Source organism: Hipposideros armiger, unplaced genomic scaffold, assembly GCF_001890085.2.
Source record: "Hipposideros armiger isolate ML-2016 unplaced genomic scaffold, ASM189008v1 scaffold_299, whole genome shotgun sequence".
Classification (NCBI taxonomy): domain Eukaryota; kingdom Metazoa; phylum Chordata; class Mammalia; order Chiroptera; family Hipposideridae; genus Hipposideros; species Hipposideros armiger.
Window position 1 is genome coordinate 24,801 of NW_017731649.1, and position 27,410 is coordinate 52,210.

General features: G+C 51.5%; 1 protein-coding gene across 2 annotated transcripts; it reads right to left on the reverse strand.

The window, feature by feature from the left end:
• Positions 1 to 595: 595 nt before the first annotated feature.
• On the reverse strand, positions 596 to 20,367 carry RNASET2 (ribonuclease T2). Of its 2 annotated transcripts, XM_019659525.1 has the most exons (11): positions 20,256 to 20,367; positions 19,933 to 20,107; positions 17,792 to 17,852; positions 15,601 to 15,786; positions 14,955 to 15,010; positions 13,476 to 13,533; positions 9,893 to 9,963; positions 6,140 to 6,253; positions 3,189 to 3,234; positions 1,749 to 1,823; positions 596 to 1,005 (listed from the first exon to the last, which is right to left on the reverse strand). In XM_019659525.1, exons 2-11 carry the CDS (start codon positions 20,019 to 20,021, stop codon positions 814 to 816), a joined length of 948 nt encoding a protein of 315 aa, XP_019515070.1. In that variant the 5' UTR covers positions 20,022 to 20,107; positions 20,256 to 20,367; the 3' UTR covers positions 596 to 813. The 2 variants fall into 2 exon arrangements, with proteins under 2 accessions (XP_019515070.1, XP_019515071.1); XM_019659526.1 differs by lacking the exon at positions 15,601 to 15,786 and having other exon boundaries at positions 20,256 to 20,366.
• Positions 20,368 to 27,410: the final 7,043 nt, after the last annotated feature.

Consider the following 27,410-nt stretch of genomic DNA (forward strand, 5'->3'; position numbering starts at 1 on the left):
GCCTGGGCTCTCACCATTGACAAGAAAAGCCATGTTGTCATCCACCAACAGGAAGGGTGCACCACCTAGGGATGGAGCGCTGCACGGGGCCACATCAGATCAGTGTTTCTAAGGACAGACTTACCAGCAGCCCAGGCCACCTTCTGACAGAAAGCACGTGAAACCTGTATAAACTGACCTGCGAATTTTAGCCTGCAAGGCAGCACCTACTGCCTGAACAAGAAGCCACCTGGTACTTTGCAAACACCCACATTTCCTCTGGCGAGAGAAGAATCCTGCAGCCATCCTCAGAGCCTCACCAGGAGGACCGGGGCCCCCAGGGGACATGCCTGTGCCCACGCCAGGCCACAGAGGGAGACGCTCACAGGTGACCATGTTTTGTCACCTCTGGCTTCGTGGAACAGGAATGTCAACCCTGAGGCAGGAGGTAGAGATGCCCTTCAGCTTGAGAGCAGGCCCCAAGATGCCCCACCCGCTTGCCCCCTTCCTCCGGGCCAAGAAGCAGCTCGCTGAGGGACACCGGTGAGAGTTGTCCTGAGTCCGCACCATCTATGCAAATGCCCAGGTGCCTTGTAGTCCAAAGATGCCACCGAGATTAATAAAGGAGAAAAAAAAGAAAACCTAAGCTTTATTCAATGTTCTACAAAAATCAACTCACAGACGTGAAGTGAAAAGCAAAACAGCAAAACAGGCTGACATTACAGGAAGTTGTAAGAACAAGGTTGCACATTAGAGTTGCCCTTTCAAAAGCAACGCTTTGCGAATTTCTCTTGCTGTTCAAAACACAGAGTACGAATTTCCAAAACGTGGGCATCAGTGGTTTGTCTCCTGGGGCGGGGGGTAAAAGACGGGGCCATCCTTGCAGACCTGCAGGCCCATGGCTGCCCCTGCCGACCACGTTCCCTGCCCGGCGGCTGCCAGCTCCCCCGGCTCCGTACAGTTTCGCAGCTGCAAATCCTTGGTAAAGCACAGCTCGATCTGACCGATGGTTTGTACCTCCTCACCCTAAACACGAGCAGTAGAAGACGTTTTAGGATTCAGACCCGGGATTATTGTCACAGCTGTATGATCATCACAATCCTGAACTTGAACAAGAGGCAGCTGCGGCCTGGGGTCCGGGCCCCAGAAACAAGCCCCTTCCTCTAACGCTGACCTGGGCCAGGTCCCCACCCAGAGGCTTCCCAGGCCAGCGTGGTGGCCGGTGTGAAGCGCTTTCCCCTGGCAACCTGCACAACCACGGAGGCGGTGCAGACACAACCGCACAGCAGCACAGGCATCACGATCCCAGGAGGGGACACGGCTCCTGCAGACAAGCAGGTGAAGGGCGTCCTGCCGCTGAAGAACTGAGTCTCCGTCAGCTGACTGCAAACCACAGCTCACGTACAGCTGGACAGGTAACCTCAGCTGACACGACTAAGGCTGGCAACGGGAACACCTCCACCTCTGAAATGTTGAACTAGGGCAGCACCCCACCCTTCCCCACTCCAGCAGCCCTTCCAGAAAGGTGCTTTCGTGGGAGGGGAAGTTGGGGGAGAGCAAACCCTGTCCTATCATGGCAGCAAAGAACAGCCTGCTATGTCAACACACACAGCACACGCCCAGCGCATGCCCAAGTGCAAATGCACACGCACATGCGTGCACACGTGTGCAACTCCGTCCCAGGAACTCCACAGAGCACAAAGCTGCCAGGAAAGAGGAGACTGTCTTCTCGATAAGGATGGAGAGGAAAACAAGACAGGACATCTGACCTGCTTTGGCAGAAGACACTGGATCTTAGGTATGACTCCGTATAAGCCAGCAAGGGCATCTTTGATGTCTGCAATCTGAAATTCAATAAAGTGCGTTAGAAATGAAACTTCAACAGAGAAAATCAAAGAGCTGTGTATTCAGACAAGACAGGTGCTGAAAGCAGGCCCCACCCCCACCGAAGGGCAGGATGTCGCCTCCATGCAGCCACCCGCCCTCACTTTCTGTTCTCCTCTGCACGCTCTCTCCACATCCAGGGCCTGGGTGCCAGGTGCAAAGCAGAAAACCTGCTGATGGTAAATCAAACCAGCTCTCGCAGGCCAGCACCTACCCTTGTCTCAGTTAGGCCTTGTGCTAGCTCTGATACCTGACTGCCTCCAGCACAGAGGAGCTCAAACACACTTGCTGTCATTGTCGCTTTTATTATCATTGAAATCAGTTCTGTTTATCATCATTGATGTCAAGTCTGGGCAACAGTGAAACACACATTCCCCTTATCTACTTGAAAGTGTCCAGATGGGGGCTGAAGGGCTCAAACACACACTCTCACGGCTTCCTGGAAGGGGCATCACAGACAGCCGATACTCAGTCCCCAAGGTCACCATCTCCTGTCCCTACGCTCCATGCAGAGAGGGAAACAGATCAACCAGATGCACAGCCGGGTGCAGGCGCCACAGAGCAGGACTGGAGAGCGCGGATTTCAGCACCGTCAAGACACCTCGGGTGCTTCAGTGTCCGGCCACGATGCCAGAACCGATGCCAGAAACGCAGGATTCCTCTCGGGGCTCTAACCTTTTTCATCCACACCTGGGACAAGTACAAAAGCTATCTCCAAGAATCTGATATGCTTCTCCAAAGTGTGTCAGCAAGCTTCCCCAGTAAAGGCCCAGGGTATGTCAGGCTCTACAGTCACGCAGTGCCTCTGCTGGGCGGCTGCTCAGGTGGGTACCACAGGAGACAGACCGGAAAGGGACAGGCGTGGCCACGAGCCAACACGACACTGCTTAGCAAACAGGCTGCCCTCGTGGAAAACAGCTACCTTTTGTGTATGCTTACCAGCCAATAAGATCTGGTCATGCTTAAGTTTCTACCATTTTATCAGAAAAACAAAAATCATAGTTTCATCATAAAAACAAAAACAAACTGCATGTTTCTTCCTCAAAAATAGAAAACTGGCTGCTTTCCAAACTTATCCCGCCTGCCCTGTCCGAACCTGGAACACACCTGTGCTTCCAAATCACTGCTTTCAGTCGTCTCCAGTTCATACCCACTGGGCACAGGAAAACAAAGCTTAAACAAAACCTAGTTAGAAATGTAACAGTCAAGTAGGAAAGGAACTGTAACGCCCACGTGCGGCTCATAGGCTGAAGCAACATTTTAGTATCGCCAGGTGTCCCTCGGTTAGTAGAGGCATTTCACAAGAAGCCCAACGCAAGACTCACCTGATAGTAATTGCCAGATGGGATTATCCCCAGTTTCTGCAGCATGCTAAAAGGGAAAACAGGAGGGGTAGAATCAAAGTCACCTCCTTTCCTAGTCGCATTTCACAGTAAAAATTAAGACGCTCCTAAAGGTGACTGCTTTTTCCCTGTGCCTTTGGGCAGTGAATCTGTTACAAGGACAGTGAATTAAGGGTTGTGGCCACTGGGCCACCCGCACCCCGGGCCCCACTGACCAGACTGTCTCCAGCCCCGGGACCCTCTCTCGTGTCCAGGTGGCCACAACCACCTACTCGCCACCCCCCAGGGAATTCACAACTGATTTGGATTCTAGGCTCATCCTGGGAGGGCCCTTGGCCGAATCTTGAAATATATTCAACACCTACAGTCTGGAAGCGTTCCCTAAAGCAGTTTAACCTGTTGAAGCGTCTCGTGCTTAACTTGCCACACTATGGAGGTGCAGAGAGTTCTCAGGCTCAGAATTCCAGAAAACTACTCCAGCGCCATCACGCCCCTCTGCCTTACCCGGGTGACGGCCACGCAGAGCAGACAGGGACACTCGGGCTGCCTCTCCGGGCACGGACGTCCTCGGGCGGTAAGTGAAGTCAGCCTGGGAAAACCAGCCTGGCCGGGGTGTCTTCAGCCATGACTTCCGACAACAGGACATCATTAACACAACGGCTTCTCAGGATGGCACTGTGGTCTCGGGCTATGCGCTGAGGTGCGCCCGCAGCCAGCAGGGGGTGGGGTGGCGAGGGTCCCTCTGCCTGCCCTTGTGTGGTCAGCGTGGGGTAAACTCCAGATTTCAAAGGCTTTGTGCCCCAAAAGGCGCGATTTCTCAAATTTTTATATTTATTACAAGTTGCAGTGATAACATTTTCAATATGTTGAATTAAACAAAATATAAAGTTAACCTGTTTTTGCTCTTTCACATGAGGCTACTAGAAAATTTAAAAGCGCCCATGTGGCTCGCACCCAGCGTGCCCTGGGCTGCACTGTTTACAGCCCTCCTGACAGGTCATCAAGGAAATAACGGGAGAGGTGTTTGCGGAGGGGCCAGAGGCCCCATCAGCGCGCTGTTTTCTGCGGAGCTCAGGCCGCTGGGCAGTCGAGAACATCGGGTCCCAGATGTTCTGCATTTTGTCAGGCTGGCGACCTTTTTGTTACACAGTGAATAAAAAACTGCTAGCTCATGATAAGGTGACAGGCCTGCCTCTGAGAAAAGGTAATCTGTAGTAATGGTTTATAATGGAGAGAAAAAATACAAGGGATTTTGAGGTTGGACATAATTTTAATTTTGTGAGTACTGAGATTTTAGATTTTCCTTGGAGAAACTGAGAAAGAATATGATTTCTCTGTAATTATCCTTAGTTTTTGACCAACAGCAGCTCCCCAGTCGCACTCGTCCCTCGGCAAACACGGCGTCTCCCTCCCCACACCGCGGCTGGGCCCGCTGGCTTCGCGTGTGCCCCAGTGAGTGTGGGACGTGCCGCTGTGCACGTGTGTCCACAGGTGAAGTTGCCGGGATTCAACGGTGTGAACAGAAGGACTTAATGAAGAGTTGCTGGATGAATGGATGAGTAACTGAGATACTGAAACCTTGCAGCAACACCCACTGTTCTCCTCTCCCGGGGCTGCAGTCGGCCGGAGCCCACCCGACGCGTAGTCTGTGGTACGATCCGACAGCGAGGTCTGGACCTGCGCAGCGCGGCCCGCAGTGGACGCGTAGGTCCTGCCTCTTCCCCGCTGGCCCCTCCGCTGCTCCCGGCGCTGGACAGACGCTGCCCCTGAGCTCAGTGAGGACCTGGGAGCAGGCGTCCCCTACACTCTGGGGCGAGGGGGCGCTCCACAGACCCTGCTCTTGCTGCGAGAAAGCTGCTTCCCCGACAAAAGCCTCGATGATCACATGATCACACCGCACAGGGTTGGGACAGGCTGCTGTCCCCGCCGCATCCTGAGATGTACCCAGTGCTGCACACGGAAGGGCTGATGGGACTCCAGAGTCTGGGGGGCCCCAGACATCATCTCACAGCACGGAAAGAGGCCCAATGGGGAAGAGGACACCAACGGTCCACTGGTGGGTCAGAGGCACAGCGGGTCCCGCACGGGCTTGTGAGCGGCCTGTATGTGAGGGCATCCGTGTGGCGGTGCTGTCCCGTCCCAGCTGTCACAGCGAACAGGGCAGTGTCTGTGCGGGACGGCGACGCCACTGTGGACGCCGAGGGGCGGACGCTCAGCCGTGTTCCGGCAGATTTACTTCACAGCTGATTTGCACAGGTCCTCCAGGGTCTGGCTTGCTCTGACCAATGCACGCTGTGTCTTCCAGCCCCGGTTCTGAGAGCTAGTCACCGGTTTATTATGGCCACTTAGATGAAGGAGAGTAAGAAGTCACCACACCAGAAACGCCACTTGGTGACGGGCCAGGCCTGACGGACAGCCTGGTGATGGTTTTCATGAGTTTGGCAGCTCACGGGCAGTGACCTGTCCCGTCTCCAGGGCTGAGACGCAGGCAGTGGCAGAGTTCCATGGTCTGGGTGCTTCCTGGGGCTTCAAGGACTCTCGCTCTCCACCTCTCCCTGCTTTGCCCAAAGATTACTGCTCAGTCCTGAGAAGCCATTGTGTTAACAGTATACTGTTGTCAGAAGTCATGGCTGAAGACGCGCTTTGGACAGGCTGGTTCTCCCAGGCCGACTTCACTCACCGTCCAAGGACGTCCGTGCCTGGAGAGGCAGCCTGAGTGTCCATGTCCACCCTGCGTGGCCGTCACCCAGGGAGATGTGGGAAGTCCTGGCAGGACACGCGAGTACTAGAAGGATTCCGCTGGCCACTCACTAGGGTCCCCAGCACTCGAGGCAGGGCTCTGCAGTCACCCCCGTGAAGGGGACCGTCACACCTGAGGGCGTCAGGTGCAGAGGGGACGCACCTGTGTGGAGCAGCAGCCGAGCATCACCTACCTGTTCAGGGCGAGCCCCCTGTACAGATCTAGACCTTTCGCGAAGTACTTCTTCTGTGAATTGAGGGCGTCCAGCTGGGCCGCACACGTCCCGTGCTTCTGCCACTCATGCTTCCTGTGGGGATGTTTAAAAGTGTTTCGTTGAAAAGTAATGGAACTAATAAAAGGTTAACACACAACGAAAGCTCCACAGGATCTCTCCCTGCACAGGGTATTCACGTGCCCGGGCCATCTCACTGCTTTTACCAAGCAGGAAAGGTAAAATTCCTTGTTTGAAACACAGGCCGTGATTTAAGCCCCTCCGCTTAGAACAAGTCCCGGGAACACAGTGCAGCCCCCGGGACACGCTTCTCTGTCCGCCCGGGTCTGCACCGCCGGCCAGCTCATTAACCACAAGCAAGGCTGAGAGCGGGGGGAGCGCCATGGCTCCCGCACCCACAGACACTGGCAGCGCTGGCGCTGTCCTGCCATAGCCGGGGCTCTGCACAGGGACTTCCACGGGCGAGGCGGAAGTCACCTCCAAGCAGCTGGCATGGAAGGCAGAACCACCGAGAGCTACGAATGCCCGAGGCCTAGTCCCCATTTCAGCCCCTGCTTGTAACTACTGCCTGCATGGCCGTGTCAGGAGACACCAGCCAAACCAATGTCTGCAAACAATCCCCATTTGCAGCCAAGAAAAATACTGTGATTGGTAATAATTCCCTACATTTTATCGAGGATTAAAGTTTTACAACATGTTTTCACATTCTTCGTTCTCACACCTCTGTGATGCGAAAATATCATTGCTGGTTTAGAAATGGGGAAACCGAGGCTTGGAGGGGTAGCTAGCTGCCTTGCTGAAGGCCACTCGGCCCGGAAGTCCTGGCGTCTGCACTTCTGTGCCACCCTGACCCCACGTTCAAGGCCGTCCCGTGGCACTGCCACGCAATCCGTCCCGTCAGGACTGAGGGTAATTTAGACGCACCTTCTGAATGGCGCCAGCTCGTCAGCGCAGGCGGTAGCCACTGCCAGCATGAAAAATGAAATGGACATCAGGTTTCCCCCGCTCTATCAGCGGCTAACCTGTGAAGTGTCCTAAGTGACATCCACACGCGCTTTCACAAGGCACTCACACGCACACCGTCAGGACACCGCCGGCACACGCTCTCACTCACCGCAACAGGCCAGGGAGCCGTTCTCAGAGCCTCAGCGGCCGGGGGGCAGCCCACCAGACCCGAGCGAGCCGCGAGGAAGGGCACACATGGTGATTAACCAACGCTCTTCATCTAGAACAGTTTCTAGAATCAACTATTTGATAACTTCCTATATTCTGTGGAGCAGGAAAGGGAGGGTCTTTCCACTAATTGAAAGCGTGACCTGAAGTGCCGGTGCCTTAGTCTCTGCCAAACAGGAGCGATCGTCCTGGAGCCTTTTCCCTGGAGGATGACGAGCGGACGCGCTCACTGCTGCACTTTGCAAGAGCAAAGACAGTTCCTCGCTCATAATAAATATTCGATGTCACCTATTACTATTTCTGGAGCAGGTTTAATGCAACAGATGTTAGGGATAAAAAATATATTGAAGTTTTGAGATACATTTCATCACGTATCACTTGGAACTGGACACTTTTCACGTAACACAGTTGTCAGTTACCGATCAGAAGGAACTACCGTGTGGTCCTCTCACTCCTCACCCCCTCCCAGGCAGGGCGCAGATGTCGGGGTCACCCTCCCCCTATCGCCTGGCGCCTCAGGGATGACAGGCAACGAGGCCCAGGGACAGACCGCTGAGGCCCAGGCCACCTCGCACAGCGGGGCTGCCTCGCCAAACTGGGCATGGCCCAAATTGGGTTCTTTCTGAAAAATCATAACAACAGACCAAGCCCTCTGCTGCACAGGGTTGTGTACGTCGCATTTTTTAATACATCTCATTTTACTAATAGTCTTAATCTCGGGATGAGGCCCTCTGCTCTGCGTGCTCCACTCTTATTTGGATTGAAAACAACAGCTTTCTCATGGACGACAAAGCCGAGGTGGAGAGGCCCAGGGGCACCGCCAGAAGCTGGCACAGTAAATGTGTTTCGGGCACCCGTGACCCGAGTGCGTAATTAGGGGGACAGTGACAAACAACAGCACTCCATGGTGGCCTCCAGATGCCCTTCTGTACTTGGCAGCTCTAGAAAGCATAAATGTAAATTAGCCCGTGATAGCTACCTTTCTCATTTAGAACAGAAATTGTGTAATTTAACTACCCAACCTCAAAAAGTAAACCATTTTGCCTTTATCGAGCACAAAAAAAGTGCATACTTTGCCCATACTATTGGGTTGTCAGAAAAGTCATGACGTACTTTCTCTGTTTTGTGTTGCAAAAATGCATCATGACTTTTCCGACAACCCAATATTTTGATTAAATGTTCACAGGCCCAGCCAGAGGAGGCCTTCTTCATGTATGTTTGGTGGTTTGTTTTTAAGCCGCTGGGCAAAAACTTGGCACACTGTAACAACTAGAAATACTGTATTTTGTATACGTGGTTACCATACGGTCACGATTTCAAAGTATACCATGAGGTGCAATGTCAGTGCTTTCTCATTGTTTTCCCTATTTCAGTCATTAAGGCCACAATCCATTTTGAAAGCACTTCCTGGAACCAGGCTGCACACAAGTGCTAGAGACCCAAACGATCCACCTCCCCCGTGTTCACGGGTGGTCTCGTGTGCTGAAGGGGTTTCAAGCGACAGACCCAGGATCCGTGGGTCCTAAACCAACTTCCTGCCACATCCGCGCAAGAGGAACCTCAAACTGAACACAAGCGACCCGGACTACAGGCGTTATTTTCATTCCATTTTGTTTTCAAAAGCTCTTCTCTAAACTCTTTTCCTGAAAATTCTATACAAAAGTAGGCCAGGTAAAATTAACCATTTTGGACAAAATCTGATTAGTTGTAACCTGAATTATAAATTGCCATATTGGAGTGAGATGGAGAAGATAAACAATTAGCTTCAGTTAATATAAATAAAAGAAATGTTAACTTTATCTTCTTCAAAAGCAATGATTTTAAAAGCTGTCTTCCAGGGCCGGCCGAGTGGCTCAGTTGGTTAAGAGCTCGCTCAAGAGTGCGAGCTCTGAGCAACACTCGTTCGAGGACCGGCCCGAGCTGAGCTGCCGCTGAGCTGCCAACAGGTGGCAGGATGGCTCAGCTAAAAAAAAATAAAATAAAAAATAAACGCTGTCTTCCATTAAACACAGCATTTTCCTCCTCGGCTCAGCTCTTGCTAAACTGACAGTTTTTTTTTACTGGACGAGACTGAGGACTAAGGCTCAAGTGAAAATCGCACCCTCTCTCCTCCGTGAGTCATTTGAAGACCAGTAACTTCTTAACTATATCTTCCTTTTTCTGGATATGTTTCAAGACAGCAGAGCAATTTCTTTAGAAACTACTCTCTCCTGTCTGAATTGGAGTGACAGCTTCTTAGCTATGCAAGTATTTGGCTTAGTTAAGCCTCGGTCGTGGAAATTTTTAAAATGAAGTAATGAGTGAAACAACAGATGAAAAGCAAGTTTATAAAGTAAATTCCACTTGCCCTCATTTTGGATCCGTTGGTGAAAGGCACCAAAAAACGGCCTAACGTGTAAAGGATTGTTCCAGATTAAAGAAAGCCTCTCAGCCTCGGAAGACCGTTCTGGCGTCGGCCATCTGTGCTTCCCAGGTTTGTTCAGGACACTCGTGAGGCCCTCCCACACGCATCTCAAGGCTCGTGAGGGCTGTCAGACTCACCAGAAGAAGCTGCCATTGGGAGACGAGTGGATCACATCAGGCCAGTATATCCTCATGTCTTGCAAAAGATCCTGTGCATATAAAGAAAAGAACGTATGTAGCACCTAACCACCGAAAACCTAGCAGGCAAACTTGATAAACGAATACACTAAAAGATCTGAGCTCTCTTCATTAACAATGCTCCGGTGAGTAAAATGCTTCTGCACTTATTTTGCCCCAGGTGCTTCCTAAGACATATCTAAAGTGAAGTTTGAGTAATCAAAACAGTGCATTTGAAAACACAAGCTCTCGTAGGTGTATGGATGACCCACTGTGGTTCATCCTGTGAAATAGTACTCAGCACTAAAAAGAAATGGGCTATCAAGTCATGAAAAGATGTGGGGAAACCTAAATGTTTATTACTAAGTGAAAGAAGCCAGTCTGAAAAGGCCACATATCATAGGTTCCAGCTATCAGACATTCTGGAAAAGATAAAACTATGGAGGCCGTGAAAGGATCCATGATTGCCAGGGGACGGAGAGGAGGATGGAGGGGTGGACTGAGCACAGAGGATGTTTAGGGCTGCGAAACTACTCTGCATGGCACTATAATGGTGGGTACATGTCATTATACATTTGTCCAAAACCAGCAGAACGCACAACACCAACAGGGAATCCTAATGTAGTCTATAAACTTTAGTTAATAATAAAGTATCGATGTTGATTCATCAATTGTAACAATGTGCCACACTAATGCAAGCCACTTAATTTTTCTAAAGGCTTCTAAACTGCTCTGCAAAGTAACACAGGCCAATTAAAACAAACGACAACACAAACACAGCCCTCCTCCCCACAGCAGAGCCCCTAGGGCAGCGGTTCTCAACCTGTGGGTCGCGACCCCTTTGGGGGTCGAATGACCCTTTCACAGGGATCGCCTAAGACCATCAGAAAACAAAAAGATATTTACATTACGATTCATAACAGTAGCAAAATTAGTTATAAGAGTAGCAACGAAAATAATTTTATGGTTGGGGGTCACCACAACATGAGGAACTGTATTAAGGGGTCGCGGCATTAGGAAGGTTGAGAACCGCTGCCCTAGGGGCTGGGCAGTCCCCGCCCACACTCTCTGCATAGTTAACCTAAATGGAACGGTGTTCAAGTTTACTTTTCAGTTTCCACACACCCGCCAGACCAGAAGAGAAGGTTCCCTTAAAAAGGTGTATAAACACACAGGATGACTTTTCTCATATTTGCCACCACGCCCAGTCTGGAGGTCCTGCCATCAATCCCTCAGTGATTAGATGATTTAAGTCCAGGCCCCTCCCCTCCCCTGCCCACTGGGCCCTGGGGTCCACCTCCCCTGGCTGAACATCTCCCAGGAAGCTGTGTGCGTGGCTGTCTCCACGCCCACCTGTCTTCCACCTCCACAATCTCGCTTCAGCCCCCACCAGCCCTGCGGGGGGATGAAGGTATCTAGACACCTTCTTGCCCAAACTAGGCCACTTTTGTTTGGGACAGATGCTAAATCCGACACTGTGCTACAAGACAAGTAAACCAACACTATCTCAACAAAGACTGGGTCACAGTCACCTCCCTGTCTTGACCTGCCACTCAGCCCAAAGGCCATGTCGGTGCCTCCCACGCCCACAGGAGCAGAACTGCCCCTTCTCCCGGGCTCCTCCTCCGGGCTGCTCCCTCCCACGCCCACTCCTCTCTCCTGCTTTTTCAGACACTGGGGCCCCTGGAGGCTTCCGCCCGCCAACCTGGCACCTCCATTCACACCCGCGGCACGCGTGAATTTACCATCTCTGTGCTAAGTTCACGGCCAGCCCAGGCCTCTCTGCTGACACACTCAACCCTCTGCACACTTCCTGGGCACTTCCAACAACTCATCAATCACACCCACGCCCAAGCCCAGTCCCCTGCCAGCGTCCCCTGTGTCTGGAAGGGGACTGACACCCACCTACACACGCCCATAGGCAGAGTCCTGGGTGACGCGGTCCCAGGCCAGCCAGTCACTGAGCCCCAACAGTCTCCCTCCGGGGCTTCCTCTCCCCTATCCATTGGCACAGACGGCCTCCATGCATTCAAGTCTTCCCTGGGGCCGGACCCCACAGGGACCTCCGCACCAACTCTCAGCACTAACACGGCAGGCAGGCAACACGAGCAAGACCTCCCGGGTTAGTTCACCTCCGGCTGCAAGGCCTCCAGGGGCTTTCCACTGGGACTTAGGTCAGCGAAACGATTCTTAACCGGCACACCAGGTTCCATAGCATCTGGCGCTGAACAACATCCAGGCTCAGAGCTCACCCCCAGCCACACCGCCTTCCTCCCACTTTCCCAAAAGCTCCACTTTCTACCCCAGTGCCTTTGCACATGCTGCTTCAGCTGCCTTCCTCAGAGGAGCCTTCCTCAGAGGAGCCTCGCTCGGGCCCACTGACCTAAGCTCGGGCCGCTTTTCTCTCCAGGCACCCAGGCTGTAATTCTGTGTGTGCAGCGACTTCATCAGAGCCCGTCCCCTGGCTGTAAGCAGGGTGGGCCAGTCACCCCCTCTGGTCCTGCTCACCGAGCGTCTCCAACCCTAGCACAGCACGTGGCCAAGGGCAGGCACTCAGCACACTGTGACTGAATAAATTCAGCTCAAATTCCACTTCAGGATCACAAGATTTATCCAGTAGCGTCCCTTAGGTACTAGGGGAGGTGAAGTGAGTCCAGAAGAAGGAAGTGTGTCTAAGGAGGGAGACGTCCCCAGGCTTTGGGACATACTACTGATTCCTATAGCTGGCCCAGCCCCTCGGCTGCCATGGAAGGAAAAGGTAGAAAATATTTCCTTTTGACCCAGAGCCTGAGATGGGTTTAGAACTAATTACTTTGTCCTTCTGGGGGCCGCACATTCATGGAAAGGACCCATTATTTTAGCAAATCCTGACTCTGCCCTGTGTCGTCAAGGAGACCCCAGTGACCTTGGGGACCCTGCCCTCTAAGTCCAGGGACCAGTTACCCTGACAGGTGGCTGGTTACACACAAGGCTTGTTGGCTCGCTGAGGAAAGGTGAGCACGTGCGTGTGTCCGTGAGGTAAGAGTCTCCAAAGAGCCTTCCGCTAACATGTCTGGTAATCCCATCCTATGAGTTACTCGGTGACAAGACCTTTGTCACTTTGCACTGGAAAGGCTGGCTCATCACTGCCCCCCGATCCCAGTGCCTACTGAAGCCTACCCCACCCACAGCCACAAAGGACAGCCATGGGAACCACGTGCCCGCTTCCCAAGCCACAGCCGCCTCGAAGTGCCTGACCCAGAGAGACAGGACAGACGGGGACTGCGGGGGCTGGCAGGCGAGAACCCCCGCTGTGCTCACACCCGCTTTCACGTCCCAGTGGTTCATTCCCAGTGGTTTAGGCCCAGGACAGAGGAGAAGGTTAGCTCTTGTTTAATTTGTGGGAATAAATTAGATACTCATAAATACTAAAGTACCAGGGTTCAATCCTGGTGAACACATTCACGATCCCCTTGCTTTACAACATGAAAGAGGATACACTCAGGAAGCAGAGACATGATCGCCTGCAGTGCCCTGCAGCAGTGATCTAATTAAAGGTTACTACCTTAATCTCGTCTAAATTAAAGTGCCAGGATCGATTACATTCTTCCGCTTTATCAGGCCTTAAAATAAAAAAAAGAGAGAGATTAGTGTCGGTTGAGATGGGTTCCAAATGACATCAGAAAACGATGCAAACCCAGAGGAAGCCTAAGGAACCCCGAGTCGGGTCCGGGGGGTATGCAGCTGGGTCCAAGCAGCTGCCTTCTGCACACCCCTCTCCACACACAGTGTGACAATAGTAGTTCCCGTCTCATTCGATGGCCGGAGGATTAAGGGGACAATGTGACTAATGGGCTCAGTGCCTGGTAACGACTAAACACGACCCAGGGTGATTTTTTTTTATACCACCAAGCATGTTGCCTCGTATGTCATTCTGTCCTCACGTGTCAATTCTGCACGTGTCAACTTTCAGTCTTGAGATGCAGCTTAGTCCACGAGGTCACCAACTCTACTCCCTAGACCCCTATTGTGCGTCCACTGTCAATAGCTGGCCTTGACCTGAAACCAGCGCGACCCCAAGGGGACGGGAGCGTCACTGCATTGTCATCCCTGCTCACAGGTGAGGCAGCAGAGGAGCCAGAAAACCCCAGCAAGCCAGGGTCCAAGGGACTGAAGCGTCCAGGCTGCCGACAAGCCTGGGCAACGGTGGGGCCCCAGGCCCCAGTTTAATTTGCCTTCCACTGACCCATTTCTGCAGGACACACGTACCAGCAAAGGCTGGACGGGCCTCCTCTCATCCCAGCAGCGGGACAGAACGGTCCCTTTGAAGGAGCAAGTTACTGTGCACACTTTAATGCTACAAAGACATGTGCAAGTAACAAAACAGTAAAGAGAATGCAGGCAAAACCAGAAAAATAACTGGCTTTCTGTAAAATGTGCATGCTATCAGAAAAAAACCTACCCTGTTTCCCCGAAAATAAGACCTAGCCGGAACATAAGCCGTAGCATGATTTTAGGTGCCAAAATATGACACCTTGGCATACTGAATATTTTAAGCGGAAGGAATTTGTGGAACAGGCACCCTTCTCCCGGAAACAGGTCATAAAACCCTCATGTGAGGGGTGCGTGCCCTCCATATCCTGGAGGAATCATGCCAGGGCTTCTTCTCTGGCGAGGTCTTATTTTCGGGGAAACACGGCATATACACACACTCACTCATTTATTGCCCCAAAAAGATAACATGAGAAAACTAAAATTTAGTGATCCTAAAATATACCCAAAATCCATACATGCGTATTAATAAACTAGACTGTTACTGTTCTATCAAAAGAGAACTAAACAACAGGATTAGCGTTACTTTCAAAAGACTAAAGGTATTTTTAAATGAGGATCTGGTCTAATGAATAAACTATAGGGCCCACTAAAATAATATTAACATCAACTCCTAACAAAACCACAAGGACGAAATGTGAGACCAGACTCGAGCTAGAATCTCCAGTGAGCAGCGCCCTCGGGCTAAGTTCCCAGGGCACCGAGTACTTGCCATAACCCATGTATTGTCCAGTAATCCGGGGGGTTTCTGCAGTCATTTTCAACCTCCTAGGAAGAAAGACACAAAGAAAATAATTGGGTGGTTGCTTAAATACATTTAGCAACATTCTTTTCTTTTGACACGAATCAGTGACATACAGTACAGGACTAACACAAAACAAATTCCATGTTAATTTACGAGACATTCATGCAGCAACGCATTCATGAGGAAATCACACAGGGCCAGGTGTTCTGTTTGCCACGAGGGGACCATTCTTCAAACTAAATAACAGAATTAAAAACCTATTTTAGCTCCTTTTGTATTGTGCTTGCAAATTAACTCAATCTGATGGAAACACTCATATTTGCCCATGAATAATCTTATCATAAAACCATTAAGAAACGCTTGAGGACAAAGACTCATGATAAACTGCTGGACTCAAGTCTGTTCAGGCACCAGGTTCAAACATATCAGTGACATAGGGAGTACTGAAAATTTAGATCCATAAAAATGCCAAGGTGAGACAAGGAGAACGTACTTAAAAACAGAGATAAAATCAGAGAGAAAAATCTGTCTAACACTTTTCAGGGACCTCCAAATTGTTCAGATAAAATGCAGCTTTCCCAAAATAAACAACCATTAAGAAATAGATTTTCACTTTGAAATCCCCGTGGTGAATGCGCAAACGAAAGGCAGAGGTCAGGGTCTGGTGAGGGCCAGGTGAGGCGGCCAGTCTCGCCCCTTCCTCCGCTATTGCCGCTTGCGGGGAGGCGGCGTCTTTCCAGGTTGGTCTCGACATGAGGGAGGGTGTGGTCAGGTGACTGAAACATCTGATGTGAGGAGGCTGCAGAGTGACGAGGCAGAAGAGCAGGATGACAGAGCGAGGGATCAGAGCGACAGGTCACAGATGTCACCCCTGTGACACCCCGGTTTCATCCCCGAGGCACCACAGGCCGAAGCCAGCGGGCCATTTCCCACAGTGCCAGCTGGCGAAGGGCAAAGCCAGGGCCCAGCGTGGGTCTTCTGCCGGCTCTACATCCAATGTCTCGGAGGAGACTTTTGGGGGGTGACTGGGGCCAAGGGCCACTTTCTTTCCTCGTCAGCACATATTCACCTGCTCCTGGCAGGTGCCCGAGGGGCGGTGCTGAGCACCACAACAGAGCTGTCCCAGGACCCACGATGCCCACATCACTCATGGGGAAAGGCGCCCAGACAGCACTGCTGCCCAGGATGGCACCCTGACCTTGTGGCGACTAACAGAACCTCTCCCATGGCCCCTGGACTGAAGTTAGGACCCTCACAATGACATTCACTGTTGATTATTTTTTATCTAATTTCTAAAGCCTCGAGGCAGGAAGGCACTGCCCTGCATAGTTGCAGCTGCACACAGGCACACACCCACATTTTGTCACATACACACCTCACCCACCAAACGACCTTGTCCCACATCCTGAAGGGCAGAGCTTCCAGGGGTCCCCAACACAGGGGCCCTCGTGGCACAGGCCCTGCCTGCAAGGAGCAGGGGCTGCCGCCGTTCCTAACTGCCTGGGGGCCAGGTTTCCAACAAAACTGAACTCTGGGGACAGGCAACTGCACTCTCCTGCGTCCACAGCCACTTTGTCCCAGAGCAGGGACAGCGCTGGAGGGAGAAGCGGACAGGGAGCTGCAGAGAGGACTAGAGCAGGGTGGTCTGCATTTTAGACATGAGTTTCCAGATCGAGTGTATAAGTTGGTGAGACTAACAAGTGAAGTTTCGTTTTCATTGGTCAACAGGAAAATAAATCAGGCAAGGTGGGAAAGAATGCCATGGTTACGGAATGCGGAAGGAAAAGGGTCTGAGTTCTCCCAACGTCTCACGAGACGCCGGAACTACACGGCAATTACAGGCCGCCTCCAGCTCGCAGTCATTAAAAGGCCTCTTCTGACTTCTTGTGAAAATTTCAGAAACTGACAATAAAATTAGGAATAACCCAGCAATGTGATGAAACACGTGAGAACGGGAACGCATTCCAGCTTTACAAACTGCCCACAAGTTGGGTGAGCGGGGCAGGGCCTGTAGGGACCAGGCTAAGGCCGGGCCCCTCCAGCTGACTGCTCCATGAGAGCCTCAGCAGTGACAATCTAAAAGGACACAGAGCACAGGACGAGACAGAGCCACAGACCGACCAACCTGCAGGGCACAAGCAGAGCCAAGGAGGCTGAACGGCTTCCGCTCCCACCCCTTCCCGGGAGGCGCGTTTGAATAAGATTCGCAATAACAAAGGGAGGGGCAAGTCGGGGCCTGCGGTGGGCTGAATCGTGTCCCCCAGAAGTCATGCTGGAGCCCTAACCCTCAGTACCTGTGGATGTGACTTTATTTGGAAGTAGGGTCAGATGTCATCAAGTTAAGGTGAGGTCAGACTGGATTGGGGTGGCCCCAAATCCAATCTCTGGGGTTCTTACAGCAGCAGAGACACAAAATCGAAAGCACCCCGGGAAGACACAGACTGGAGTGATGTGTCTCCCAGCCGAGCAACAGCTGGAGCTGGGGAAAGGCCGTCCAGAAGGGACCAACCCTGCCAACATCTCAGCTGCAGACTTCTAGCCTCCAGAACTGTGGGAGAAGACATCCCTGACGTTCTGAGTCACCCAGTTCGTGGTGCTGTGTCACGGTCCCCAGGACTCTCACACAGGGCCCTCCTGGAGGAAGTGTCCTGCGGGGAAGGCGCAGCTGTGCAGGAGCAGCTAGCCACCCCAACATCAGGCCGGACGAGGAGAGGCAGGAAGACTGTCAGCCAGAGGCACTCAGGGAGAAAACATCACATAAACCAACGCTTCATGGAGTTCCCCGTCGAGGCCCGCACACTCACCTTGCACACTGTTGCAGGCCAGTGATGAACCATAATCAGTTTTTCCCACTCATGGTTGTCACTGTTAAAAGACAAGGAACTCATTTTTCAAGAGCTTTTTTAAAGTAACAGAAAAATGCATCCATCCATCCATCCATCCGTCCATCCATCTATTCATGCCATCATTCATTCAAGAAACACTGAGTGCCTGCTACAGACCAGGCACTACTGTGGGACAAGGTACCGCCCTGAGCGAGAGGCAAGTCCCATCTCCTGAGGGCACGTGCCCGTGAGGGAGACAATGACCTGGTGAGTAAAGCATGTTCATGGTGTCCGACAGTGAAATGTGGTGAAGACTGTAAGCAGACAGGCATGGGGGGGACATTTAGATCGGGAGCCAGGTGCTGCGGGCAGCAGAGACCTGCAGTGAGGGAACAAGTCACAAAGCGCCTTAGCTGCACTGGTGAAGCCCACAGGCCCGGAAGACGGGATTGCTGGGTCGTCCACGTGGCAGCAAACAGGACCTACACTAGCCTGAGGGGCCTCTGACAGCACCGGAACCTGTGAAGCTTCCTCTGTCTGCAGAGGCAACGTCTCAGCCCCGGGCGCTCCTTCAGACCCCGGGCTCTGTCTAGACCTGGCTACGATTTCCCCTAAGGGACAGCGGAGCTGGGTCACACAGGGAACTCGGAGCAGGCAGCGCCAGGAGGCGGCAGCAAGGGCCGCCTGTGCAATACTCACAGTACAAGCGGAACACAGCAGCAGTGGGAGTATGCCAGCAGACACTTCATTCGGGGACATTTAAGGAAAGAGTCACAAGAAAAAGAGAACTAAGTCCTTACACATTCGCTTTTGTAAATAAGTGAGCACTGCTGAGTAAGTACAGAACTCACGACGTCTGAAACTTGGTTGTAAGTAGGCAATCCTAATGCAAATGCTCAGTACAGAGACAGGAACTGCAGCGTGAGCATTACAGCTGGGGAACTGTTAGAGGCTTCCCCTGAGCCCCGGGACAAAAACCTTACTTTACACAGGTGAACACTGAGGCTGGAGGGCTAGGCCACGGCCAGGAGACCAGACCGTCGGTGTGCTCTTCACACTAAAACTATCAAGGCTCAGAACGTCCGTCTGTAACCCAATGGCCACCTGCAACCCAAGCAAAACGGGGGCAGAGAAGCATCGCCCCAAAAGCACAGGCCCCACTGAGCAGGGGAAGATGCCCATCACCAAGTTCTCGTCCGGCGCGGCTCACACTTGGGGAACCGCCTGGATCCGTGCAGCCCTCCAGGTCCTGACCAACTGTGTGCTCCACAAGCCTTGCTCAGGGTGCTTGTCCAGTGCAATTAGGTGCAGGAAAGGGGGCGGAGGGGTACCACACATTCCAGCCTCGGTCTGCAGGTCACACTGATTGATGACGCTTGGCCAAGCGGGATTCTATGTATAGGCACTGATTTAAGGACAGGCGCTGTTTTTATTTCTACACATGAGCAAACTGCCTGGAGGTCACACACTACATCTGAGCCCGCAGCTCACGCTCAGCACAGCACACCCGCCTCCAGCGACAGGCTCCTAACAGGCTGGCAACAGCTAACTGATGAATGAAGCTCTTCTACAAACAATGGCTTTCTGGGAAAACTGAAATACAACGTTACCTTTCAAAGTACACCGTAAAACAGCAATGGTTTCATTAAAACGTTCGTTAAAACGTTAAAGGCCACCTTTTCCCACACCTACTAGATGAGGATGAAACCCTCCTATCAGGTCGACCACTGCTCAAATAAAACAGAAGGAAAAAATTCCCATCTGCTACTCAAATTCCCGTTTCCTGTACAAAATGAAGGATCCGCCCCAACACAGCCTATGGACCCTAACACGTAAGTCAGCTGCGACAGGAAGAGGGAAAAAGGGGACCGCCGAGGAGGGGAAGGAAGGACTGGCTCCGGAAACGTAAAAGGAGGAACTGCCACCGTGTCTGAAGCCTGTACCGGATCTAAACGAAAGGCGCGTGTCCACGACCTCCAAGGGGCAACCCCAGAGCGCGGGCGCACCGCGACCCCGGCACCGGCCCTCGGGGCGGGGACCCTCCGCGGCTCCTGCAGCCGCGACCCCACCCGGCCGGGCCCCCGCGCCCCGACTCCGCCCCGCACGCCCAGGTAGCGCACCTGCTCCAGAGCCCGTGCGCGCAGCACAGGTACCCGAAGGCCAGGCCGAGGCAGCACAGCAGGACGCGGCCGGGTGCCGCAGGCGTCATCGCGCCGAGATCCGTGAGAACCCACGCCGCGGGCCACCGAGGCTTCCACGGCACGCGAGGCCGACCAGCGCCAGGCCCTGCTGTCCCTGAAAATGGACAGTCGCCTTGAGCGGTCTGTGCACCGCGCCCGGGGGAGGGCCCCCAGCGCACCAGGGGGTTCCAGCCCGCCAGGGCCCCCGCCCCGAGCCCGCAGCCCTCCGGGAGCCCCCGAGCGCCGCAGGCCCACTGCCTCACCCGAGCCCGCCAGACGCGCACGCCGCCCTGCGCTCGCCGCAGCCAAGGGGCCCGAGTGTTTCCGTCTTCAGGCGCCGGACACCGCGCCCCCGGCCCCAGGCACGCCCCCTCGGCGGACACGCCCCCGGTCCCGGGCACGCCCCCTCGGCGGACACGCCCCCGACGCCGGACGCCACGCGCCCTGCTGGCGGACACGCCTCATGACGCCCCGACGCCCTGACCCCGGGCCCGCCCCCAGCCCGGAGGACACGCCCCCAGCCCGGAGGACACGCCCCCGCCCCGGGTTACCCTTTTTGCCCTTTGTCTTTCTTTGGACGATGAAGCGGCTTTCTTTGGAAGATGATTCTGCCTCGCTCCTGTCCCGCACCCAAGAGCCACCTTCTCTGACGCCTCCGTATCCCGTCACCTCCTGTCCGCGCTGCGGCGGAGAACGTTGCTCTCAGGCCAGGCTGGCATCTTAAAGGAGCTCGGACCCTCAGCATCCGGACAGGCCGAGTGGCACCTGTACCCGTGAGCGCCCTTCTGCAGGGCCTGTTAGAGCAGCAGCCTTTGCTCTCCATCAGGGCCGTATCTGCTCAGTTCCAGGACCGCGGAGGGCACCCCTACACTAACCCCACCGCATTCTGTCTGGCTGGGTTCCCTTCACATGGCCCCGACTGTGTCAGCACGTCACAGACACTGGAGAGAAAAGCGGGACCATCAGACCTGAGGCTGCCCCCCACACACACCCCCACACACACCACACACACACACACACACACACACACACACACACACACACCCCATCCGCCTTCTTTGAGAACAGTCAANCACACACACACACACACACACACACACACACACACACACACCCCATCCGCCTTCTTTGAGAACAGTCAAATAGAAGAGCAAGCCTGTGGAGCAAACCTGCCACCAACCAGTGACAAACGTCTTTGGGCCTAAGAACCAGGGAGCTGCAATCCACAGCTGGCATGGAGGGTTGGGGGAGGCCCGCTCCTGAATGATGGCCTTCCCACCTCTTTGCCACTTGCTGCTCAGGCCCTTGCAGTCCACATTCCTCCTGCCAGGTCCTCAAAAACTCTACCTTCAGAGATTGTCAGTGACCCCCTAATGCAAAGAATGCCTGGTCCCCTGGGTTTTCTGCCGCCCTGACAACCTTCACTCTCCACACTGAGGCCCAAGGGTGGCTCTAAAATTAGATGTGATCTGATCAGGTCACTTCCCCTGGAAAAAGGGTTCAGGGTCTTATAATCAGTCTTTGGGTAAAGGACAGAAAGAGCACACCCATTGCAGGGGCTCCCCCCCCCCACAAACACTAGCCTTTTCAGTTCCTCTGCTGAGATGCTCCACTCCTGCCGTCCCCACCCCCACACACATTCCCAAACTAGTGAATGCCCATTCTTTTCTACCTTGTGAGTAAAAAACTACATGGCTTCCTCAGGGTCCTCTGCCACCCAGGACTATCTAAATATCAGATGCACAGGTCACAGGTACTGGGTAACCCTGCTAAGCTAACTGGCTTCTCTAAGCCCCCATTTCCTCATTTGTAGAGTAGGAAAGCAATACTCCCCAACAGTGTGTCATGATGATTAAAAGATAAAATGTCAGCTGTGGCTTATCATGAGCCCTTTGTGCCTGGTGCATATTAGGAGCTCAGTGCCGCTTTATCTCTTATTACAGAACCTCCAGACCCTTACCTGGGAGGGAAGGAAAAAGGGGTTCCCAGTGAGAATTCTGGAGAGTCTGCCTCCGGCCTGAGCCTGGCGTTGGGGGTTTGGTTCTAGAGCCTGTGTGTTAAAGGGGTGATAAGGTGACTTTGTCCTCAGTCTCCATTGCATCCATTCAGGACTCTCAAGCTCTAAATAGCTTTCTTATGCTTTCAGGAATCTTCCCTTAAAAGCTCCTTTGCATTCTAAATTATTTTCGTACTGAGAAAGTTAGGACATGTTCTGGACATTTGCCGTCTGAATTTTCTCCTCCTACAGTACCAATCCATGGCCTCGCCACAGCAGCCTTGCTACCATGGTACCAATGTGGTGAAGCTGGCTTATTTCGAGCTATGGCTATGACCAAACGGGGACAGGAAAGGAACAGAAAAAGCCACTCAAGTGTTTCTCACAGCATAATTTTTCTTGAAGACATCACTTTAACAGGGAAGAAATTTTTTGGAACAGAGGGTAACACTAAATCAAATCAAACAGCATGATATTCTGAAATGTGAAATAAAGGAATGTATTACCTTTCTTCTTTGATGACAAATTTTAGGCCTCAAGGCCAAAGAATCATCTCCAAAATTGTACCTAAAAAGTCTTTGTTTATAATATTTCTGACTCCTATCACAAAAGGCTCCAAAACAGGAAAAGAAAAAAATGAGCTCGCAGGCACACACGTGTATCCATGTGCACACCCCTACACACACTCATATAAACTATGTCTTATTAGAAAAGACTTTCTTTGGACTATTTTCAAAAATTATTTATCTTAAAGAAGTACGTACATTTCTGAGGTTTTACTACATAACTGAGCTGCTTTTCTTTAGAGAAGCACTCTGCACTATGGATAATAGTTGAATATTACATTAACAATTAATGCAGTAGATATTCTATAAATATTTAGTCTTGACCGATAGCTTTTAGTAGCTGGTGTAAATACAAAGAAAGAACTAATGCCCAAATACCCGGGAAAGAACACTAGATCCAAAGCCAGGCACCAGCTGGCACCAGAGCGGTCGTCACTGCCTACCACATGGCCTTCGACAAGGTCACGTGAGGTTTTGATGTGTGGCCATGAGCGCCTAGGAGAGCGCCTGGCACACTACTGTCATTCCCCCCATCCCCACCTTCTCCCTAGAGAGACCCTCTGAGTGAGATGGACAGAGGGAGGCCTTACGTGTTATGTAGGAAGCTGCTTGTGGTTGCTTTGAATGTAAATCCCATAATAATGACTGTCCCTCATATAGAAGCGTTTACAAGTCAATTTCACACACACACACACACACACACACACACACACACACACACACACACATTGTTCTTCAGTCTAGTTGTGGAGGACGTCACTTCACTAGCCCGTGTTGGTATCATGATCATTGCACTCTACCCAGCTGAGGCAGTCAGTTGCCGGCTGACGGCCGGCCACTCACAGCAACTCTCGCTGGCTGCTGGCCACTCACACCGGCCACCAGCCAGCCTCAGCAGCCCACGGCAGCCCAGGTCGAGGCGTTGTTCACAGTCTTAGCTGTAGAGGGCGCAGCTTACTGGCCCATGTGGGAATCCACCCGGCGGCCCTGTTGTTCAGAGCTCGCGCTCTAACCAACTGAGCGATCCGGCTGCCCTACAAGTCAATTTTTGAAAACTTCAATTCCTTCAAACAGGAATAAGCTTCTTTGCTCCCCACAGTTGAGGGAGAAATATGGGCTTCCTGCTGGCATTTCAGATCAATTCTTATCTCAGTTCTCAGGCCCCACTTCCTATCTTGGTGTTCCTGTCCCTCCTTGTCACCGCCATGGCCCATGGTCCACGCACTGTGGAAGGCTGTTATCCAGACTTCCCCTTTCTTCTCCTGTCTCTAAGCATTAAAAATGGAAGGACTACCCAAAACCTCATTAAAATGTGGCACTTCGCATTTTCCCAAAGTGGCCATGGCATTCCTTCCAGAGCTTGCCCACTCCATAAGCGATACGGAGACACTGCTCTCCGTAAACCTGGATGTGCTGGCTGGCCCCTGCCAGGCGGAAGGCAGCAGAGGGGTGCTGTGCATCTTCTGAGGTCAGATGGCCTCACGGGCGTCTCCTCTCTCATCTCAGGATGTTTGCTGTGAGGAAACCAGCCAACAGGGCATGCGGAGAGGCCCATGACATCCCCCTGGGAAAGGCTGAGTGCCAGCAGCCCTGCCACAGGCGCCCCACACCCAGCCTTGGACTCTCCCAGCCGAGGCCCCCACATCACGAAGCAGAGTCAACTCATCCTGTTTGGCCCATCTGAACTGCTGACCCACAAAGTCAGTGAGGGTCATAAAGGGTTGTCCACCCACTAAATCTTGGGTAATTTGTCCCACAGCCTTAGGAATGGGAGCAAAGGGTGACCAGTGGAGGGAACTAACTGTTGATGAAAAATATCCAGCCTAAGAGAAAACTTATAAGAGTTTATTTGAGCCAAACTGTCGACAATTACCGGGAAGCAAAATCTCAACGGATTGAGAAAATGCTCTGCAAAATAGCGGCTTGCAGCTTATTTTATACATAAAATCAAAGAAGGAAGGTTATATGAAATCCATTGGTGACAGATTAAGGGGGTGGGAGAGAGCAAAGCAGGGAAACCTCTGGGGTTGGATAAAAGTAAATTGGAGAAACAGGTACTTCCTTTACATAGGTGGGTGCAGGATAGCTAACAGTTAGCTTTTTTACAGCACAAAGGGATGGTAATCAGGAGATAAGCATGATAACGAGGAATTTTGCAGTTTCCAGCTCTGGTCCAGAAAGCAGATTACTGACATTCCTAAGATGTTATCTTAGGTGCAGAAAAACAGAGAGGCCCACTGAAAAGGCACAGACTAACTTTATGAAGGAAGCTAAAGATGTGACTTCCCACCATGGCCCACTTGATTATGAAAGTTTTCTACGCTCACGCCATCTTATTTGGTTATTTTCAATCTCCTGAGCTTGCAGGTTTAGCCTGTGGCCCCTTTTCCATCCACATAACAAAGGGAACAAGTATGGAAGCCCGAATTCTTTGAGTGATTGTTTTGCAGACTTAACTTTGGAAGTTTTTAAATGTTACATATCATTATGAAACACAATTTAATTCTTCAAAAGGCAGCCCCTAACAATTGAAAGTAAAGAGGAAGAAGTGTATGTTAACTAGTATTGAGTACGTTGCTTGATCACACAGAGAAGAATTATTTCAAGAACTTTAAAACACAGGAATTTGACTGTGCTTGGGGTATGCAGGGATGTACCCTAAGGCAAAAGCCCTGCAAAGGAAACTGCAACTGTTTTCAGTCCCCTTTTTGTTAGTATTTACATAATAAGTGTAAGACAAAGACTACGCAAAAATGAAAACTAAAGAAATAAAGAAATGTATTAAAAAGGAAGTAAAAGTTCCTAAATTTGAATTGTAAATCATAGTAGGAACTCATGGTATTTTATTTTCTGCAAAAAGAGAGAAGAAAAACTGAAAACAGCTGCTGATGGAAAAACATCCAGCCTAAGAGAAAACTTACAAGTGTTTATTTGAGCTAAACTGACAACAATTGCCGAAAGCAAAATCTCAACAGATTGAGAAAATGCTCCAGAAATTGGCAGTTTTGCAACTTATTTTATACATTAGAATCAAAGGAGGAGGGAGAGACAGGTATTTCTTTCACACAGGTGGGTACAGGATTGTTAATAGCATTTTACAGAACAAAGAGGTGATAATCAGGGGACAAGAATAACAATGAGCGATTCTGTAGTTTCCTGCCCTGGTGTGGCTGGTTGTGCCCCCTGAGGGTCCGGAAAAAGGGATTACCCCAACATTTCAAGTTCAAGTTAGCCTAGATCAGGGGTCGGCAAACTGTGGCTTGCAAGCCACATACGGCTCTCTGGGTACCTTCCAGCTCAAAAGTTCGCCAACCCCTGGAGAGCCAATCCTGTCCCTCACAACAATTTAAAAATTATTCGAGAGCCATAAATATATTTTTACATAATCACCATCATGTGAATAATATCCTTTAAAATTTTTATAAGTGAAACTATGATAGTTTTATTTTCATTTTCAATTTTACTTCAGAGCCACATGTACGCACCCAAAGAACTGCATGTGGCTCACAGGCCGCCGTTTGCTGACCCCTAGAGGCTCTTCCGTCTCAAAAGTTTGCTGATCCCTATCCTAGATGCAAAAAAGACAACAGACAGGCTCACTTAAGGTAAAGACTAACCTTTGTCAAGGAAGCCACAGGCCAAGGATGTGACTATCGGCCACGACCCACTTTTAGTTAACAATTTTCATGTTCAGACCATCCTATGTGGTTCATCGCGGTCTCAGAGTTTGTGGGGCCCACCAGGCAGGCCTCCCCTGAGCTTGTCAGGGTTAGTATGTGGCCCCTTTTTCATTCACACTGCCAAACAAAATACCTTATTACCTAGCTCTACCTACTGAAAAATCCTAGTGACAGGGACCAGTGCTCAGTACACACAAGCACCAGGACTGTGCTCTCTAAATGCAAACATTTACCGAAAGAAACCAAGGTTCCCTGGAGAAGTGGCGACTTCCAGGTCCAAAAAAGAAAGTGTTCAGCACAGCCCTGGAATACATCGTCATCAGAAAGCAAGGAGGCTGTGCACCTGTTGGGCCGGGTCAGGAGGGCTCAGAATCGGACTTGAGGGGCTCCCACTGATAAAATGAAGTGACTTTTGAGCATCAAACAGAATAATCACTGCAGTGGGTTGAAACACATTGACAATGTTAAAATCCATGGATGTGTAATGAAACCCCCAGGAAAACGTCCTCGTTTTGTAACGGTGACCCTACTTCTTCTATTCTTGATATTTAAACCTCTGATGTAACTTGATTTGGCTGAGGTTTGGCTTGGGACTCTCTGAAAATTTTTTCTTTGTTTTCCTTCCCTCCTGCGGAACCTTAATAACTCTTGTTTGCTGTACACTTACTATGCAAATCAGTTTCAATGGCTCTGTTTCCTTTGGCCAGAGTTCATGCCTGAGGCTCCTGGCCAACTTCTCCTTCCGTTTTTCTGCCTCCTTGCTCCGTGGGAGCCTATAAAGCCTTTTGCGGAGGAAGGCAGTCATTGTGACAGGGAGTCCTCCCTTCGTGCTGGCATTTTGGAATAAACCTGCTTTTCTTTCCACCAGCCTCGCCTTGAGAGTTTTGGCGGTGAGCAGCCGGACATTTCGCACTGAACAATATGTCCCCGGAGAGACTGCAAGGAAAGCAGCTTGCTGATTGTAATCATTGCAGCCCAGCATTGTCTCCAGGCCGTTCCGACTCCTGGGTGAACAGCGCCACCTGAAATGAAGCTAGATGGACTTTGAGTCCTGCTCCTTGGGCCAGCGCTTTGAATCTATTGGGTTGTTAGAAACGTCATGAGGTATTTTGTCTGTTTTTCAAAGAACAAAGATCAATCAATGATATATTGCCCGTTTTGTTCGATAACCTTTTG

Coding starts and splice junctions, on each gene's coding strand:
- RNASET2 (XM_019659525.1), bottom strand. CDS start 20,021: ATGACGCCTGCGGCACCCGGCCGCGTCCTGCTGTGCTGCCTCGGCCTG. Junction 13,534..14,954: donor TGGACAATACATGGGTTATG/GCAAGTACTCGG, acceptor TTTTATTTTAAG/GCCTGATAAAGCGGAAGAAT. Junction 1,824..3,188: donor CATCTGGCAATTACTATCAG/GTGAGTCTTGCG, acceptor ATTGAATTTCAG/ATTGCAGACATCAAAGATGC.